Source organism: Hyla sarda, chromosome 1 (genome assembly GCF_029499605.1).
Source record: "Hyla sarda isolate aHylSar1 chromosome 1, aHylSar1.hap1, whole genome shotgun sequence".
NCBI lineage: Eukaryota > Metazoa > Chordata > Amphibia > Anura > Hylidae > Hyla > Hyla sarda.
This window is the reverse complement of record NC_079189.1, coordinates 216,363,395-216,384,407: the sequence shown is the minus strand read 5'-3', so window position 1 is coordinate 216,384,407 and position 21,013 is coordinate 216,363,395. Positions and strand designations below refer to the sequence as shown.

Below are 21,013 nucleotides of genomic sequence, written 5' to 3'. Positions count from 1 at the left end.
CTTCATCTTGACTGACTCACTTTTGGCTCTCCCTGGCATTTTCTCGCCAGGTTCTTTTGTTTCGGTTGGACCTCTGTATGGGGTTCTCTTGTCATTCCCTTTTCCTTTTTTGTTCCCAACCGGACCCTCCCTCTGTCTGGTTCTATGCTTCTTCGAGTTGGTTTCCTACCTCCTTCCAGGTTGGTTCGGCCCATCGGGTTTCTGCTTTGCCCTTTCTTGTCTCTCTTTGGTGGTTTAGTCTTTTTAAGGACAGTCCCTTCCTTGTGTCCTAGTGCATCTCTATGGACAGTGGTAACTGCCGGATGCTCAGTCCCAGGCCTTGGTTGCCTTTTTAGCCCAGGGTCTCGTCTGTGAGTCTTGCGGCTGACTGGGGTTCAGTCTCCGGACTGACTCCCTTCCTCTGGTGTTCTTTCCACCCCAGGGACTGCTTTGGCACCTACCATGGTCTGTGTCGTCCCCCCCCCCCCCCCCCCCCCCCCCATGAAGAGCGAGGAAAAGATTTTTTTTTGTACTCGCCATCAAATTTTTCTTGCAGCCCTCATTGGGGGTTACAGCACCCCACCTATGTCTTCCTTCTTGTCCTGATTCCGGTTCTTGGGTGTTTCTCCGGGATTCCTTTCTAGGGTCCTTCGGACTTGTCTCTTTGTTGGCTTCTCCTACTGCTTTGTGACAAAACGGATTACCTCACTTCCAGTGGGTGGGTATATCCTGCCAGGGAGGAGCCGACTTTTTTCCTAATGTCAGCGCCTCCTACCCATGGTCTCTGTGTCCCCCAATGAAGGCTACGAGAGAGAGATTTTACGGTCAGTACAAAAAAATCTCCTTTTTTCCACACTCATTCTGCTGCAGCTCCATTTTCTTCTCTGTATTTATGTAGTATTAGTATTCTACAGTTACTGCTCATGTTGGGTGTGTATGTATTTACTATTTGCACAAACTCTTATCAGACCTACTATTGGTTTTTATACATATGCTCCTATGAGTTGTTGAATGTTTGATGTAATTACTTCTTTTAAAAATGTCATATGTAATCCACTTATGTAATTTTTATTTTTTTTATAAATATCCACAGAAAATGCCAAAAGTTTTAGAGTAACTGTTCAGAGTGGACTTTTGTACTTGCTTTAACTTTTTTGTCTCTCCTCCTACTTTAGATGGTGAAGTAAATGTTTTGGATGACATTTTAACTGAAGCTCCAGATCAAGATGATGAATTGTATAACCCTGAAAGTGAGCAAGATCTAAATGAGAAAAAAGGTAAACATAAACTGTTGTATTCTTCACCTTACAGAAACAGTCCCTGGTGGTCCAGTGGGGTGGATAGTCTAAGGTACTAAGTGTTAAAAAAAATAAATAATAATTTAATAAAAGTTTAGAAAAACACTCATTAATGCTTCCATTTTAAGTTTGACTCATCCCCCTTTTCCCAAATTCCATATAAAAAAAATATGTAAACATAATAAAAATATATATCGGAGCGTGCGCAAATGTCTGAACTCTAAAAATTAGGGATGCACCGATATATCGGCGGCCGATACATATCGGCCGAAAATAGCTATTTCGGCAAAATGCCGAAACAACAAAAAATGTGCCGATAATGACCACCTCCCCTGCCCGCCCACAGCACAAGTTACAAACACTGCAAGTGGCAGAGGCACTCGTGGGGGGTGCAGGGAGGGCCGGCCGCAACATCTGGGGGGGGGGGGGGGGGGTTGCGCTCTCCGGGATAGGATTAGGAATACTTCTTTTTATGTGACCGGGCCGGCTCCCATGTGCGGCTGCAGGCGGGGGCCGGCCAGAGCATATAAAAACTAATACTGTGTACTAAAAACTAGGGGGCCTCCAGCTGTTGTGAAACTACAACTCCCAGCATGCCCGGACCGGCAAAGTCTGTCCGGACATGCTGGGAGTTGTAGTTTCACAACAGCTGGAGGCCCCCTGGTTTATAGTATTAGTTTTTATATGCTCTGGTCGGCCCCCGCCTGCAGCCACACACGGGAGCCGGCCCCGGCACATAAAAAGAAGTATTCCTATCCCGGACATCCCTGTGTCACGAAAAATCTTTTCGGGACATAAGGATGTCCGGCGGTCACTCACCATTCCCCGGCGTCCTCCCGCGATCCTCCTTCGGTCCTTCGCTTCTCCGCCTCTATGGTCGTACGCACGGGACGTCACTGACGTCCCGTGCGTACAACCATAGAGACGCAGGAGGACCGCAGGATCGTCGCGGGAGAACGTGCGCTGGCCGGGGCCTGGTAAGTGACCGCGTCATCTTGTTCAGTGTTCCGGTCACCGCTCCTCCGGTCCCGGCACCTACTGCTATGGTCCATATGCCATAGCAGTAGATGTGACCCCGGGCCGGAGGAGCTGTGACCGGAACACTGTGGGGGCAGCAGTACAGACATACAGCCTCCAGCCATACACTGTATATGGCTGGAAGCTGTATGTCTGTGGGGTGGGGGAACTGCTGACCTAATGTGTGGGGAAGCTTCCTAATATTGTTGGGGGGGGGGGGGGGGGAGCTGTCTAATATTGTTGGGGGGAGCTGCCTAATATTGTGAGGGGGGGGGGGAGCGGCCTAATATTGTTGGGGGGAGCTGCCTGATATTGTGGGGGGGGGGGGGGGAGCTGCCAGATATTGTTGGGGGGAGCTGCCAAATATTGTTGGGGGGAGCTGCCTAATATTGTTGGGGGGAGCTGCCTAATATTGTTGGGGGGAGCTGCCTAATATTGTTGGGGGGAGCTGCCTAATATTGTTGGGGGGAGCTGCCTAATATTGTTGGGGGGAGCTGCCTAATATTGTTGGGGGGAGCTGCCTAATATTGTTGGGGGGAGCTGCCTAATATTGTTGGGGGGAGCTGCCTAATATTGTTGGGGGGAGCTGCCTAATATTGTTGGGGGGAGCTGCCTAATATTGTTGGGGGGAGCTGCCTAATATTGTTGGGGGGAGCTGCCTAATATTGTTGGGGGGAGCTGCCTAATATTGTTGGGGGGGAGCTGCCTAATATTGTTGGGGGGAGCTGCCTAATATTGTTGGGGGGAGCTGCCTAATATTGTTGGGGGGGAGCTGCCTAATATTGTTGGGGGGGAGCTGCCTAATATTGTTGGGGGGGAGCTGCCTAATATTGTTGGGGGGGAGCTGCCTAATATTGTTGGGGGGGAGCTGCCTAATATTGTTGGGGGGGAGCTGCCTAATATTGTTGGGGGGGAGCTGCCTAATATTGTTGGGGGGGAGCTGCCTAATATTGTTGGGGGGGAGCTGCCTAATATTGTTGGGGGGGAGCTGCCTAATATTGTTGGGGGGGAGCTGCCTAATATTGTTGGGGGGGAGCTGCCTAATATTGTTGGGGGGGAGCTGCCTAATATTGTTGGGGGGGAGCTGCCTAATATTGTTGGGGGGGAGCTGCCTAATATTGTTGGGGGGGAGCTGCCTAATATTGTTGGGGGGGAGCTGCCTAATATTGTTGGGGGGGAGCTGCCTAATATTGTTGGGGGGGAGCTGCCTAATATTGTTGGGGGGGAGCTGCCTAATATTGTTGGGGGGGAGCTGCCTAATATTGTTGGGGGGGAGCTGCCTAATATTGTTGGGGGGGAGCTGCCTAATATTGTTGGGGGGGAGCTGCCTAATATTGTTGGGGGGGAGCTGCCTAATATTGTTGGGGGGGAGCTGCCTAATATTGTTGGGGGGGAGCTGCCTAATATTGTTGGGGGGGAGCTGCCTAATATTGTTGGGGGGGAGCTGCCTAATATTGTTGGGGGGGAGCTGCCTAATATTGTTGGGGGGGAGCTGCCTAATATTGTTGGGGGGGAGCTGCCTAATATTGTTGGGGGGGAGCTGCCTAATATTGTTGGGGGGGAGCTGCCTAATATTGTTGGGGGGGAGCTGCCTAATATTGTTGGGGGGGAGCTGCCTAATATTGTTGGGGGGGAGCTGCCTAATATTGTTGGGGGGGAGCTGCCTAATATTGTTGGGGGGGAGCTGCCTAATATTGTTGGGGGGGAGCTGCCTAATATTGTTGGGGGGGGAGCTGCCTAATATTGTTGGGGGGGGAGCTGCCTAATATTGTTGGGGGGGAGCTGCCTAATATTGTTGGGGGGGAGCTGCCTAATATTGTTGGGGGGGAGCTGCCTAATATTGTTGGGGGGGAGCTGCCTAATATTGTTGGGGGGGAGCTGCCTAATATTGTTGGGGGGGAGCTGCCTAATATTGTTGGGGGGGAGCTGCCTAATATTGTTGGGGGGGAGCTGCCTAATATTGTTGGGGGGGAGCTGCCTAATATTGTTGGGGGGGAGCTGCCTAATATTGTTGGGGGGGAGCTGCCTAATATTGTTGGGGGGAGCTGCCTAATATTGTGGCGGGGGAGCTGCCTAATATTGTGGCGGGGGAGCTGCCTAATATTGTGGCGGGGGAGCTGCCTAATATTGTGGCGGGGGAGCTGCCTAATATTGTTGGGGGGGAGCTGCCTAATATTGTGGCGGGGGAGCTGCCTAATATTGTTGGGGGGGAGCTGCCTAATATTGTTGGGGGGGAGCTGCCTAATATTGTTGGGGGGGAGCTGCCTAATATTGTTGGGGGGAGCTGCCTAATATTGTTGGGGGGAGCTGCCTAATATTGTTGGGGGGAGCTGCCTAATATTGTTGGGGGGAGCTGCCTAATATTGTTGGGGGGAGCTGCCTAATATTGTGGCGGGGGAGCTGCCTAATATTGTGGCGGGGGAGCTGCCTAATATTGTGGCGGGGGAGCTGCCTACTATTGTTGGGGGGGGGGGAGCTGCCTACTATTGTTGGGGGGGGGAGCTGCCTAATATTGTTGGGGGAGCTGCCTAATATTGTGGCGGGGGAGCTGCCTAATATTGTGGCGGGGAGCTGCCTACTATTGTGGGGAACCTGCCTACTATTGTGGGGGAAATGCTGACCTAATTTGGGCAGCTGCCTACTGTTGTGGGGGAGCTGCCTACTGTTGTGGGGGAGCTGCCTACTGTTGTGGGGGAGCTGCCTACTGTTGTGGGGGAGCTGCCTACTGTTGTGGGGGGAGCTGCCTACTGTTGTGGGGGGAGCTGCCTACTGTTGTGGGGGGAGCTGCCTACTGTTGTGGGGGGAGCTGCCTACTGTTGTGGGGGGAGCTGCCTACTGTTGTGGGGGGAGCTGCCTACTGTTGTGGGGGGAGCTGCCTACTGTTGTGGGGGGAGCTGCCTACTGTTGTGGGGGAGCTGCCTACTGTTGTGGGGGAGCTGGCAATCTAATCTAATGAGCGGAGCGCTGCATTTTACCAGAAGACGGGGAGAAGTCATTTTCGGTATCGGTTTCGGCCGGACATTTTTTTTTTATTTCGGTTTCGTTTCGGTTCTGAAATTTCCATTTCGGTGACATAACATTTAAACCGCACAGTCAATGGCGTTTACATAAAAACATACCAAACTCCAAAATTGCATATGTTTGGTCACTTTGTATAGCCTAAAAATTTATAAAAAGCAATCAAAAAGTACCATCAAAACAAAATAGTAGATAAAAACTTCAGATCAGAGCAATAATGAGTCCTCGTATATGGAAAATAGTTTTTAAACATACTAATTTTGGTGCATGTAGTTATAATTATTTTTTTTTTTTAGGTAATAAAATAAAACCTATATAAACTATATGGATCTACAGAATAGAGAGGTGTCATGTTTGCCAAAAAGTGCACTGCAAAGAATCGGAAGCCCCCAAAAGTAACAAAATGACGTGTGTTTTGAAATTTTTATTTTTTATTTCGCCCCACAAATATTTTTTCTTAGTTCGTTGTAGATTGGTAAAAGTAAAATTGGTGGCGCAAAAAACAAGCCCTCATATGCGTCTGTAGGTGGAAAAATTTAAAGCATTATGGTTTTTAGAAGGTGAGGAGAGAAAATGCAAAAATGAGAAATGGTCTCTGTGGAAGTGTCCATGAGTGGAAGTGTCACGTGGCAGGGATTGGGCCTTATATCAATATTCCAGACATTCGTCTCGCCTGTCACTGATCTCACAGCAGCCGCATCCGTGGCTGGATTCCGGTGCCCCACTGCTGTGCAAGGTGTCTGATTGAGTGACCTGTTGAATGCTATGGACTCATACCAGTAAGCCAGACAGTGGTCTGCATGGTTTCCTCCGCCACCTCTCACTTATCACTTGGCTGAGGCATCTGCGATTGGAGTACCGGTTCCCCTCTGCTGTGCGAGAGGTCCGAAGAAGTGGCCCAATGTGTCCTATGAATCCTATACGGGGTGATGGGGGATACAATCCACGGCCTCTATCCATGGCTCTTAGGCCTCCCTCCCACATGGGGCACAATGCATATCTGCCTGTTGTCCCCTTTTCACCAGCGCCTGGAGGTGTACTGGTTTAGCAAACAGTTGTCTGCACGGTTTCTGCGGTGGTCGGTCTTCCATCTCAGGGCTGCCGTGTCATGACCAGGTTTTTTTGTACACCTCTGCTTTGAGGGTCCCTGCGGGTGCTGGGACTAATGCCAGTCAGCCAGACTTTCGTCTGCTTTGTCTCCTACACCGCCGGGTCGCCCGTTCAATCAGCCACACTACAGTACCCCTACAGTACTACAGTACTTCTTGTGGGAAGGTTCGATGGAGGGATCCTGTACGTTCAGAAATCTTTTACCAGTCAGCCAGACAGTTGTCTGCATGGTTTACTGCTACGTCGGGTCATCTACCATACACTGCCCACACCGTGGATGGAAGTTCAGGTAACCCACTGCCAGGCTGTAGCTCCCAGTGAATAACCTCATGTTGCTCCTTGTGCCATATACAATGCACCACATACTAGTTCGCAAGGTTCCCTACTTTACCAGGTCCCTCTCTACATGCCTGATGCTCTCACGGCTGAAGACTGGTAATCCACTTTGTGCGTGCTTCTGCATGCAGGACCCAGTGTGGCCATGGTCCCTTAGCCAGACACTGTCTGCATGGTTTTCTGATTAACCAGGTCACCTTCCCCATTCCTGCCACTCCCGCATCTGCAGTCTGGTGACTCACTTTCCATGTGAAGTTCAACAAAGTGTGTCTTGGTGGGTTCCTTTGACCTTTTATACCTGTACGTCAGCCTGTGTCTGCATGTTTCCTGCCCTGCCTTCATCTCTGCATCTGCAACAGCAGTCCTGGTGTGTGACACCATTAGAAGATGGGATGTAGGTGTTTCCTGCAGGTTCCATGGCCTTTCACAGCAACTGCAGCACTCTCTGTTCCCCTTTCAAAGGGTGCCACGTTGGTCTACTAGGGGCATGGTTGTGACTCACCGTTGGGTGCAGAGCCTGTCTTCCATACTATCGTATTTTTAGATGTCTACAGTTTCTTTAGTGTCTGCAGTGTTGGTACCCCACTAATGTTGTGAGGTAACCATGTCGGTGTCCCTACATATGCTATGGACTCTGCACGTGTAGTGCCCACCTTCCTTTCTGTCGGTGGGGTGTGCCTCAGGCCTTCCTGTGATCTTGTTTCCACAGGCCTGTGGCGGTTGAACTCCTTTGTTCTGGCACAGGGCCTGATGGGACGACGCAGTCAGTTTCATCCCCCCCCTTTGCCTCTAGGTAGTGCTGGACGGTATGACCAAAAATGTGTATCACAGTATTTTTCAAACTTATGGCGGTTCTACGGTATTTGACGGTATTTTTTCCCCCCACTCATTTCCCCCTTAGCACCATACTCCCCTGATCTATTTTTCTTCCTGTGAGCCGTGGGCGTTGGAAATGAATGAGTTGTGAGCCGCGGGCGCAGGACGGAGAACAGAAGCTGTCACAAGCCCCCCCCGCAAGCCCTGAAAGCCAGTGGGCGCGGCAGAACACTAAATTTGGTGGGGGGGGGAGAGGAAAAGCAGGACAGCAGCCGCTGGTCATATATGATTAGTTCCCCAGTGCACTGCGGCTGATCATTCATTCGAGATAGGAGGGGCCTGACCGGTATTGCGGTATAGGGAAAAATTCATATCGTACAGAAAAAACATACCGGTATTCGGTATGAACTGATATATCGCCCAGCACTACCTCTAGGTATCTTCCTGGGTTCCTGTGCAGGGTGGCTCAGGCACCTGCCCTGCCTTAGACTCGACTGGGATGGCTCCATTGGCGCCCATCTGGTCCAGGGTTTCACCCCAATGGGGGTTCCTCTCAAAGCTGTTGGTTGCTGTATGCTTGTGCTTCTTACTTGCTTTTATAGTCACGTCTTTGTTTCTTTGCCCTGCACAGGTGTCTGGGAATTCCCCTTTTTCTTCAGTGCCTGTGCACGTGACAGTCCCCCTTCCGCAGGGGGTGTGGGGATCAGGGAGCTTGACATAGTCAGTGCCTGAGTTTCATCCCTTCACTATTTTGCTGAGTGCTTTCTATTGCCAAGATGGAGCCATCTCTCTCTTCCCACCCTATGGTGGGGTATTCTGTGAGCATTCAGAAGAGCTTAGCGGTCTATGCTTGTGTGCTTACTGCCCACTATTGCAGCCTGGCTCTCTTCCCGTTTTTTTTTTTTTTATCTACTGCTGCTCATGCAGCCATTGCGCACTCTGTTGAAGTTTATGCGATCATGTATGGATCGGCGACAGTCAGTCTAGCCACAGTCTGTTGTTTTGGGTCCTGCCATTGCTCTCCTCTTCCCTCAGCGCAATCTCCTTGGAGGGTGTGTTCATCCTTCCCTTTGACAGTTTTACTTGCGCTGCACTGACACCACAGTCTTCTGGGGTAACCTCCCTGTGCCCAGAATCTGGGAGTCCTAGCTGGGTTGCTTTCCCCCCCCCCCCCTTCCCTTCCCGTTCGGACGGGGTGTTGCTTCGCAGTGCTCTTGTCTGCATGGACCACTGGGGTCCAAGATCGTTAGTCTCCTGTGGCATGCCTTCTCTTCTAGGTTGGCCCTCCTGATTCTTGGGCCTTACTGATGGTTGAGGTCTCGGGCATGTGTAGCGACCCTGCACAGACTTCTCTGCGATTCCTTTTGTGGGGCGGTGTCTCTATACCACACTACTTCTTGTCTCAACTCGGAATTTTGTCACCCGGAGCGTTTCGCGGACATTGGGTTTCATTTCCCTTCAGGTGTACGTCTTCCGGATGCCTCGGGAAACTCCAGTTCCCATGTCTGACGCTCGGGTGTTCCGGGATGTCCCTTTTCAGGGCCTTCCACTCCTTTTTTGGTTCTTTGTGTACCCGTTCCCTTCCAGAGTGCTCAAGAGGGTCAAAGCAGAAGGCATTCCAATGATTTTTTTGGCTCTGGACTGGCCTCCATTGAGTTTGCTGTGCTGACGCAATCCATCTTCTCCCCATTGGCTCATCTTCCTCTAGAATTTAAAGGGGTACTCTGCCCTAGACATCTGATCCCCCTATCCAAAGGACCCCTGCAATCTTTTCTGCAGCCCTCCCGAGTTATCACAGCATGGAACTAAGTTTGCTCCGTATGGGATGACTCACAATACAGGGGCCTGAGTATCGTGACGTCATGGCTCCACCCCCTCGTGGCCTCAAATCCCTCCCCATCAATGCATGTCTATGGGAGGGATGTGAAGGGGATAAGATGTCTAGGGAAGAGTACCCCTTTAAGGTAGCTATGTCTTACAAAATGGCTGTTAAAGCTGCTAAGCTGTGTGGAGCTTTCACACTATGCTGAAAGCGTGTAAGCCTTCCTATACTATTTCTATCGCCAGACGTGAGACAAAAGGTTTTTAGTATTTTCCAGGATCCTGGCCTTTTTTCAGAGTGGAATAATTCTTGGGTCTGGCCCGCAGCTCCACCAAAAGGCAGGTCTTTTTACACCCACTAGCTTCCAACAGGGACTTTGCCACATTTTGCAAAGGGTTACACATGCTACACACCCTTACAAGCTCCCTGTCTCTCTGTGGGACTTGAACTTGGTTCTCTATGTTCTCCAGTCTTTACCCTCAGACTGGGATGGAGCCCATTATAACCCTAAGGACGGGAGCAATTTTTGCAAATCTGACCACTATCACTTTAAGCATTAATAACTCTGGGATGCTTTTACTTATAAATTTGATTCCAAGATTGTTTTTTCATGACATATTCTACTTTATGTTAGTGGTAAATTTACGTTGATACTTGCATCATTTCTTGGTGAAAAATTCCAAAATTTCAGGAAAAAATTGTAAAATTTGGCATTTTTCTAACTTTCAAGCTCTCTGCTTGTAAGGAAAATGGAAATGTCAAATACCCTCAGCTGTGGCAAAACTACAACTCCCAGAATGCACTGACAGACCATACATGCTGGGAGTTGTAGTCTTGCAACAGCTGTAGGCACACTGGTGGGGAACCACTGAGTTAAGAAACAGACTCTAGCTCAGTGATTCCAACCTGTGTACCTCCAGCTGTTGCAAAACTACAACTCCCAGCTTGTACGGTCTGTCAGTGCATTCTGGGAGTTGTAGTTTTGCAACAGCTGGAGACACACAGGTTGGAATCACTCAGTTAGGAAACACTCTAGCTGTTTCCCAACCAGTGTGCCTACAGCTGTTGCAAAACTACAATTCACAGCATGCCCGGTCAGTCAGGGATGCTGGGCGTGTAGTTCTGCAATATCTGGCCCTTCAGATGTTGCAGAACTACAACTCCCAGCATGCCTGGACAGTCTGGGCATGCTTGGAATTGTAGTTTTGCAACATCTGAAGTGGCACAGTTTGGAGACCACTGTACGGTGGTCTCCAAACTGTAGCCCTCCAGATGTTGCAAGACTACAATTCCCAGCATGCCCAAACTGTCCAGGCATGCTGGGAGTTGTAGTTCTGCAACATCTGAAGGGCTACAGTTTGAAGACCACCTTATAGTGGTCTCCAAACTGTGCCACTTCAGATGTTGCAAAACTACAACTCCCAGCATGCTCAGACAGGCTTTGGCTGTCTAGGCATGCTGGGAGTTGTAGATTTGCAGCTTTTAGAAGGCCACAGTGAAGATCACTTACCGCGATCTTCACTGTAGCATCCTCCACGCCGCACTTTCCGTCCGCACTCCTCCTGCTGCTGCCGCTGATCCATGTCGTCGCCGGTCCGCGTAAGCCGGCCATGCTCCACCCCCCCCCCCCCCTCCGCTTGTGTTCCCTAAATGTGTGTTCTTTCTCCTGTGCAGACCTGCATCCTTAGAATACAGAGCAGGGGAGAGGGGAGGTGAGGAGCTGTGTACTCAGCTGGATGAGATGAGGGGGTGTGGCTTATTTCTCTCATGCAGAAAGAGAAAAAAAAATTGCTATGACATCTTGTCCACAACAGACTCAGAACTGTGGACAACAGTAAAAGAAAACCCTCTGAAGTACAGAACTTCCTGCCCAACAAACGGGTAAGAAAAACACACACATGCTGCCAAAACATATAGTCAAAAAAATTAACCACTGGAGTACCCCTTTAAGTACCGGGACGCGAGGTCCTCACTTCACACGTTTACCACCTTTAACAGGGTGTAGACCTTTGCATCTGCAGACTCCTCACTGGGTTGTAGAGTCATGCAGGCTGCAGGGTCTCGTTCCCCCTTTATATTTGGTTACGTGTTTTTCATGCGGTCCCATCACTAGAGTCTGCTTTATGATATCCTATTTTCGTTCTCACCATAAAATCCTTCTTGCCGAATTGGGAAACAAAGGTTAGTCTTTGAACTCAGTTTGGCTCTTTTTTTTTAATTTTTTTTTTTCCTTTTTTGCTTTTTCTTCTTTGATTGTGGCCTTTTGCTTCTCCTCATGCTTGCATACAGACTGACTTAGCTTACAGTCTACAGTAGGGGTATAGTCTGGTACAAGAGCTAGCTAGCTTGTTTATAGAGTATACTGTTTGCTTTTTAACTTGTGGCAAAGTAACCTTTAAGGGTCAAGCATCAGCCTATGCTGTAGCACCAATATGTTTAACTGTGTATTCAACCTTCTGTTACTTGAGCTAAATCCCCTTAAATGTTTGAATTTTTATTAACTTAATGGAAACTTTTTTTTTTTCTTCTTTCTCTGTAGGGTCAAAAAGAAAAAGTGATAGAGTTGAAATGAATGAACCAAAGAGACAAAAACAGTCCTCTCATTTGGCAAGGCCTCCACCCCAAAGGCTGTCTGGAAGTGCAAAAAGGGTTGTCGGCTCCAAAGGAAAACCTGTATCGGATTATAAAAATGATGATTTCCAGAGACATGAAAGAAGCAGAAGGCCAGATGGTGACAGAAGAATTCATTCATCTAGCAGTACCTCCCGGGATGATTTTAAAGGACCACAGGATAAAATGAGCTCAAGAAAAAGGGAAACAGAGAGAAGACCTAAATCCAGTACACCAGATGTTGCTTCTGAGGTACCAGCTTAAATTGTTCTGGTGTCATCGATGAATGAGAGCTGTTCTTGTCACTATCATTTTGGTTACCTTATGAATTAGAGGGATTAAAACTAGACATTTTCTATGATTTGTTAAGGTAGTTAGGTGGATTTTCTTCTTCATAATGAATGGTTTGGTCCACAACACGGATGCTCACCAGAATATGTCTGGATTGCACAGCATTGTGTAAAAGCTCAAAACACTGCTTTAAGATGATCCGTTATTTACTTATTTTTTTTTTAGGTTACCTAGCCATCTGACTACAGTAACTTGTTTAGACTTGGTTTACTGGTAATGGGTTTGTAGTAAACACCTTTAACACCTATAGGACATATAATGTACAAATATTTCATTTTCCCTGTTACTTAGTGCATAGCACATCTGCAGGGTTTAAGATGACCACCCTGTTTTGCAATTGCAGGGTCCGATGAGCCAAGTGCCTCCTCCATGACACTGTTCCATAATCAATCTGTATAATTCCCCCCTATTCCCATAAAAAAAACCTGTGTAAATTAAAATAAACATGTGGTATCGCCGCAGGCGTAAATGTCCGAACTATAAAAATATATTTAGTTAAACCGTACGGTCAATGTCGTACACGCACAAAGATTCCAAAGTCCAAAATAGCGTATTTTTGGTCACTAAAAAGCAATCAAAAAGTCCGATCAAAACAAAAATGGTACCGATAGAAACTTCAGATCATGGCGCAAAAGGCCCTCATGCTGCCCCGTTTTCCTGCATATGTAGTTGTGATTTTTATTTTTTTTCAGAAGTACGACAAAATCAAAAGGGTATCATTTTAATCGTATGAACCTACAGAATAAAGATAAGATGTAATTTTTACCGAAAAATGTACTGTGTAGAAACGGAAGCCCCCAAAAGTTACAAAATGGCGTTTTTTCTTCCATTTTGTAACACAATTATATATATATATTTTTTTTCCATTTCGCTATGGATTTTTGGGTAAAAAAATTGGTGGTGCAAAAAATAAGCCATCATATAGATTTTTAGGTGCAAAATTGTAAGGGTAATGATTTTTAAAAGGTAAGGAGGAAAAAACGAAAGTGGAAAAACGCTATGTCCTTAAGGGGTTAAAATACCTTAGTGATATTCTTAAAACGAAGTTCACGCCCATCTGACAAATTTCTTGAATTGTCAGAAAAAATATACACCCACACATCTCGGGTTGAAAAAAAGTGTGATCAGGATACCATGAGCTAATTAATGAGAATGCAATCAAAATTTTTCGGATTGGCCACAGGTCCTCTTTATATGATCATATCCTTATCCATCTAGGGAAGAGTTAATCTGTGTGGGTTCATTACATTTTTTTTTATCTTCTTTTTGTTAGAAACTACGGAATGACTCAAGCCGGAGACCAAGCCGGTCAAGTCGCTCCTCTGATGGCAATTCTGAAGATTATGGGTCAGACAGGGATAGTGGCAGTGGTAGTGAATCCTCTGAAGATCAAGCGAACAACAGTGAAAATGAGGGCATGGAGGAAGATGATGAGGGAGAAGAAGCAGAAGAGGAAGAGGGTGAGGAGGAAGAGGAGTATGACCAAGAAGAGCATGAGCGAGAGCAGCGAGAAGGAAATGATTATGATACTCGAAGTGAAGCAAGTGACTCTGAATCTGATTCGGCTTCATTTTCTGATGGTGACTCAATTCGCTCTGGTTCTGGTTCAGATATTTCAGGTAATCTTTCAATTAAGAAATAATAATTAGTAAATTTTAGTAATTGACCTGCTCTCATATATAATACCATAGTTATAGTTTGTTTGAAAAAGACATGTCCCTTTCTATAAAACATATTTCGCGTTAAATCAGAATGGATACTTGTTTTTATTTATCAAGTAGGAAGTACAGGATTCATTGAAATACACTGCATTGTTCTAGACATTGTAACTAAGGTTACAGCAGTGTATTATTGGAAAGGCACTGGTTAGTAGAGGTGGTACATATGACAAACATCTACATTGTTATGCATGAATTTTAATCCTAATACTTACCAAAAGCACAAAGGGTAGGCTGAAAGATATTGCAGGAGATTTATCAAAACCTGTCCAGAAGAAAAGTTGCTGAGTTGCCCATAGCAATCAATCGGATTACTACTTTCGTTTTTGCAAAGGCCTCTGAAAAATGAAAGGAGCCATCTGATTGGTTTCTATGGGCAACTCAGCAACTTTTTCTCTGGACAGGTTTTGATAAATCTTCTCCATTATCCCCAATGGCTGTCTAAGATCATTAGAGCTTTAGTCAGCTGTCCACTGAGTTACAGTTCTCACTAACACTCACCTCAAGTGCAATGCAGGCATCCTACTTATCGGGAGGCACTGGGCATCCAAAGTTTAAATAATTCTTGTGCTACTCCACTATATACTATAATTGCGCATTTAAGAAAGTGCTAGCAGCGACAGTGGACTAAACCTCACACTTATGATGTAATCTAATGTTAGGCCATAGACTTCTATGTAAAGGTCCATATGTCAGGGAGTGAATTAAACCATAATATCGATTATTTTTCCATCTGAAGGAATCAGGTGACATAAATAGAAAATACTTAATACATTTCAGTAAATTTACTTGAGGTTTTTTTTTCTCTTTTGTGAAAATTTGCAAAAAATAGCAAAAAAGCTCCACCTTTTGAGAGGGGAAGATATATTATTTCAGCTGTTCCATAGCCTAAAAATGTTTAAAATATGTAGAACAAGGAAAACTAATTTTTTTTTTTTTTTTTTTTTAAAGTGCACATGCAATTTATCAACACTTTTCACATGTTATAGACATGTCAAAAGTTTTGATCGGCCGGGGTCTTAGTGCTGAGACCCCCAATGATAAAGATAAGCGGACGTGCTGACGCTCGGCAAGCTCTTTCCTATGCCTGTATAAGTCTAGGTGGCTGTCTGGTGAAGCAGGACATGGAATGTTGAGAGCAAGGGCTGTTGCGCCCCTTCTTTCTGTTAGTTCTCCAGAACCAAACTTTTTAGGGATGTCCCGTTACTAGTATGGGTATCGGGGCAGATACCAGGTATATGCATGGAATCGGGGACTAATGTCCCGATACCAAATCCGATGCCTGGTGGAGTGCTTCGCTGCCCTGTTCTCCGGTTCGCATCATGACCACTGCCCCCGTTCTGCCGTCCACATTATGGCGTCTTATGGAGGAGCATGTGACATACACGTCACTCCACTGCACCCAGCGCAACGCTACGGAGGAAGCAGAGTGACGTGTATGTCACATGCTCCTCCATAAGACTCCATCATGCGGACGGCAGAACGGGGCAGCGGCAGTGATGAGAACAGGGCTGCAGAGCGGCGACACCAGGCAGTGAGCAGCTACAGGGGTGGGGGGCTGCTGGCTACAAAGAAGGGGGGGGGCACCCTGCTGGCTACAAGGAAGGGGGGGGCGCCCCGCTGGCTACAAGGAAGGGGGGGCGCCTTGCTGGCTACAAGGAAGAGGGGGGGGGGGGCGCCCTGCTGGCTACAAGGAAGAGGGGGGGGGCGCCCTGCTGGCTACAAGGAAGAGGGGGGGGGCACCCTGCTGGCTACAAGGAAGAGGGGGGGGGGCGCCCTGCTGGCTACAAGGAAGAGGGGGGGGGGGCGCCCTGCTGGCTACAAGGAAGGGGGGGGCGCCCTGCTGGCTACAAGGAAGGGGGGGGGCTCCATACATGAGGCTTACAAATTCTGTAAGCTGTGTATGCATTGTATTACAAACAACTTTGAGATCTTGGTTTAAGAACTGAATCTAATTTACGTTTTCCAGTGAAAACATATTGATGGACTAACCTTAGGATTGTACATAATTATCTGATCGGCATGGTGCCAGCAGCATATCAATGGCACCTGCAGTACATGGGAAACAGAGTTGGAAGCAGGGGGCTCTGTTGGTTTAGTATAAAGACAAAAAGACAACAGGATGCGCTCTGTGGTGTAAAACCTTCAGTCAAGAGGCATTAACGCACAATATGAACTGTGCTTACCAGATAATGTTGTACTCTATCCAAGTACAACAATGGATAAGGGTGATAAGGATAGAGGTCTCTGCAGCTGCTCCAAGCTCACATAAACAGGATAGATAAAAATCTCCTCCAACAACCAGCAGGATAAAATCAAGTGCTGAGACCAGGATAAAATGAGGGATATTTACTACCCACAATGCAATGCGTTTCGCAAGATCCCCGTGAAATGCGTTGCATTGTGGGGTAGTAAATATCCCTCATTTTATCCTGGTGTCAGGGCTTGATTTTATCCTGCTGGTTGTTGGAGGAGATTTTTATCTATCCTGTTGGTTTAGTGGCCTTGTTGGGATAATACAGCTAAGTTCAGTAGGCACTGAGATGAAGTGACCCAGCGTGGCCAACACTCAACGTGCAGAGATAAATAGGTTTAAATAGGATAAATAGGTTTCACTGGAAAACTCCCATTAGAAAATTAGAAAAAATAGTCCCAAAAACAAGTTGTGAATGATGCCCTTGAGATATCCGGGCCATGACTGTAAATAATTTTGTCAATCCAAAAAAGTGAACATGCTCCACACTAAGACTTGTATGCATGGAGCATGTTCATACGGAAAAGGCTTCATGGTCTTATTAATAGAGCCTTGGAGCCTCTAGTAATGTATGCCTCTGTTTAAAATCTGAGGTTTATCAGGCTACAGTATAACCTGTAGCCAGAGTAGTAGTAGATGCGAAGACCTCGAAAAAATATGAAAAATTGATGATTTTTTTGTTTTTTTTTGTTTTCCAAAATTGAATGTTCTTTTATAATCTGTTTAACATGATATTTAAAATATATAACATTTAGACCTTCATGAAAGACATCTGAGAATCATTGGGAATTCTCTATTCTTGCCTGAAGACAAGTAGTTTAGTTTGGTTGTGACTTGGCTCTTTGGTTTTGACTTGGCATATATAAACACTTATCTGATTCCTGTTAATGTTCTCCCCCATCACAGCTATTACCGTATTTATCGGGGTATACCACACACCGGCCTATAACACGCACCCTCATTTTTCCAAGGATATTTGGGTAAAGAATTTTTTTTTAACCCAAATATCCTTGGTAAAATGAGGGTGCGTGTGTGTGCATGTGTATACCCTGATAGACTGTTTCTGACCCCGCAGAAGCCCCCAGGAAGGCAGGGGGAGAGAGGCAGTCGCTGCCCGCGTCTCTCCCCCTGCCTTTCCTAGGGTCTAGAGCCCTGCTGCTGCCGCTTCTCCCCCCTGGCTATCCAGAGACTGCTGCCACCGCTGCCCCATTACCTCCCCCATCCCCGGTTTTGTAATTACCTGTTTCCGGGGTCCACGCTGCTTCTGGCTCCGGAGGCGTCCTTAGCTGTCACTGTGCATCGGGCCACTGACAGTGACGTCGCGTTGAAGTCATCACTCGTCATTGCGCTGCGCAGCGCATAGCAACAACGCAGGACACGGGACACAGAACGCTTCAAGACACAGTTTTCTTCATTACACCGGAGCCAGAAGCAGCACGGACCCCAGGAACAGGTAATTATAAAACCGGGGATGGGGGAGGCAATGGGGCAGTGGCGGCGGTGGTCTCTGGACCCCAGGATAGGCAGGGGCAGAGAAACGGGCAGCGACGGAGCGGCTCCTGCAGGGTCAGAAACAGTTTATCGGCATATAACACGCAGATAGACTTTAGGCTAAAAATGTGTGTTATATGCCGATAAATACGGTATTTTCTACATCTGGTTGACTATTTATTTTTTTCCTCCTCTGTAAAATGACCAACATCGAACGATGAAACGAATTTCAATTTGTAACAGTTTGTAAAAAAAAAAAGGGCTTAACATTTTTTTAAATGTTTACATTTCTATGCGTGATCCCCTCCTGTGTCTATACCATAATGATTACTTTCATTAATTTGCTTAAATGGAGCTTTCCACAACATTTCTGTTAACAGGCTGTCCTCATCAATCAAGAGTTCTTATATGAAAACATGTATTTGGAATATATGTGACTAATCAATCAACATTAAAGGAGTGCTGCAGTGCACAGGATAGGGGATACATTTGAGATTGCGGAGTTTTGACCACTGGGAACCCCCGCAATCTCCTGCACTGCAACTTGACAGTCCCCAGGAACGGGGCGTTTTGTCCCCCTCACGAAGTAGCGGCTGACACGCCCCCACCATGTATCTCTATTGTGGAGCCTTGAGATACAGTGTTTGGGGATCTCTGGCTCTCCCAGAGAGATACATGGAGGGGGCTTCCGCTGCCACTTCGTGCGGGGGTCGACACACTCCCTTCCTGGGGACTGACAGGGTGCCGTGCAGGAGATTGCGGGGTATCAGCGGTCGAACCCTCAGTAATATAAAACTTATCTCTTATCCAAAGGATAAGTTTTACTGCACTACAAGACTACTTTAACCCCTTAAGGACACATGACGTACTGGAACGTCATGTGTCCACTCCCGATCTATAACGCGGGGCCACGGCGTGGCCCCGCGTCATAGCGGGTCGGGCCCGGCCTCTAACAACGGCCGGGACCCGTGGCTAATAGCGCGCGGCATTGATCGCTGTGCCGCGCGCTATTAACCCTTTAGACGCGGCGTTCAAAGTTGAACGCCGCGTCTAAAGTGAAACCGAAAGCATGCCGGCTAGCTCAGTGGGCTGTTCGGGATAGCCGCGGTGAAATCGCGGCATCCCGAACAGCTGACAGGACAGCGGGAGGGCCCCTACCTGCCTCCTCGCTGTCCGATCGCCGAATGACTGCTCAGTGCCTGAGATCCAGGCATGAGCAGTCATGCGGCAGAATCATCGATCACTGGTTTCTTATGAGAAACCAGTGATCAATGTAAAAGATCAGTGTGTGCAGTGTTATAGGTCCCTATGGGACCTATAACACTGCAAAAAAAAAGTGCAAAAAAAAAGTGAATAAACATCATTTAACCCCTTCCCTATTAAAAGTTTGAATCACCCCCCTTTTCCCATAAAAGAAAAAACACAGTGTAAATAAAAATAAACATAAATGGTATCGCCGCGTGCGGAAATGTCCGAATTATAAAAATATATCGTTAATTAAACCGCACGGTCAATGGCGTGCGCGCAAAAAAATTCCAAAGTCCAAAATAGTGCATTTTTGGTCACTTTTTATATCATGAAAAAATGAATAAAAAGCGATCAATAAGTCCTATCAATGCAAAAATGGTACCGTTAAAAACTTCAGATCACGGCGCAAAAAATGAGCCCTCATACCGCCCCATACACGGAAAAATAAAAAAGTTATAGGGGTCAGAAGATGACAATTTTAAACGTATTAATTTTCCTGCATGTAGTTATGATTTTTTCCAGAAGTCCGACAAAATCAAACCTATATAAGTAGGGTATCATTTTAATCGTATGGACCTACAGAATACATATCAGGTGTCATTTTTACCGAAAAATGTACTACGTAGAAACGGAAGCCCCCAAAAGTTACAAAACAGCGTTTTTTTTAAAATTTTGTCGCACAATGATTTTTTTTCCCGCTTCACCATAGATTTTTGGGCAAAATGACTGACGTCATTACAAAGTAGAATTGGTGGCGCAAAAAATAAGCCATCATATGGATTTTTAGGTGTAAATTTGAAAGAGTTATGATTTTTTAAAGGCAAGGAGCAAAAAACGAAAATGCAAAAACGGAAAAACCTCCGGTCCTTAAGGGGTTAAAGATGTTTTCAAGGCATGGAAGGCTTTTAGTATAACTGCTCATGCTGCAGTAAAAAGCATCTACACACATTTGTTCCACTCCTCCGCCTCTATCATTTTCCCTGCGTTTATTCTCTGCTGTTTTCTGTGACCTTTCATTTGGGTAGGAACACGATCAGTGTAGATTCTGACTTCTGAGGTCCCTTTCTGATTGTGAAAATAGATCCACACCCTGTACTGTTTTTTCACTGCACAGCTGCCCTCAGTCTTGTGGCTGTGCAGGGAATTAATGGGACAGTCTGCTATTTCTTGCACAGCCAGATGTCTGGATGCTGCTATGAAGGGAAAAATCTCAGAAGGGGATGTATAAACTCTAGTAGCAGTGCATCTTTTTCATTTTCACATTTTTGTGTGCTTTGAAGGAGTTATATGCTTTGTAAGCTAAAGTGTAGTACAAAATCTTATCTTCGCCATGTATGTTATAGTAATATTTACGGATCGACCGATATCGTTTTTTAGGGCCGATACTGATAATCGGTGGAGGTTAGGGCCGATAGCCGATAACTTATACCGATATTCCGGTATAAGTTATTGGCTATTTATCCCCCCTCGACACCGCTGCAGATCATTGATTTAAATCGGGCGCTTTAAATCAATGCACTGCAGTGGCTTTTGCGGTGCCATAGGCCGCCGCCGCCACCACCCGCTTCTCTCCCCCTACCTGTCAGGGTGGTCCGGGCCATCCTTCCTTCCTGTAGTGTCCGGCGGCATTTCGGGTGGAGGGTGAACGGTTCACCCTCCACCCGGAATGCCGCCGGACACTACAGGAAGGAAGGATGGATGGCCCGGACCACCCCCATTACGGGTAAGTTTAATTTTTTTTATTGACTCGGAGGGTGGGGGAGGGGCCCGACCGGTATAGCGGTATGGGCAAAAATCCGTACCGGTATACCGCCCAGCACTATGGTGGGGGGTGCGACACGGTGCGGTGGGTCGGGGGGGCGGTCGCGGTGCGGCGGGTCGGGGGGGTGGTCGCGGTGCGGCGGGTCGGGGGGGGTGCGTGCACATTGTAATTGCCGATACTGAT

At 47.0% G+C, this 21,013-nt stretch overlaps 1 protein-coding gene across 3 annotated transcripts in view; it reads left to right on the top strand.

Moving 5' to 3' along the window:
* Window positions 1-21,013, top strand: part of YTHDC1 (YTH N6-methyladenosine RNA binding protein C1) — a 69,737-nt gene that overhangs the window by 8,786 nt on the left and 39,938 nt on the right. For all 3 annotated transcript variants that reach the window (XM_056568731.1, XM_056568733.1, XM_056568732.1), the window contains exons 2-4: window positions 1,155-1,256; window positions 11,936-12,258; window positions 13,631-13,976. In XM_056568731.1, coding sequence (XP_056424706.1) covers window positions 1,155-1,256; window positions 11,936-12,258; window positions 13,631-13,976 — 771 coding nt within the window. The remainder of the gene's footprint in view (window positions 1-1,154; window positions 1,257-11,935; window positions 12,259-13,630; window positions 13,977-21,013) is intronic.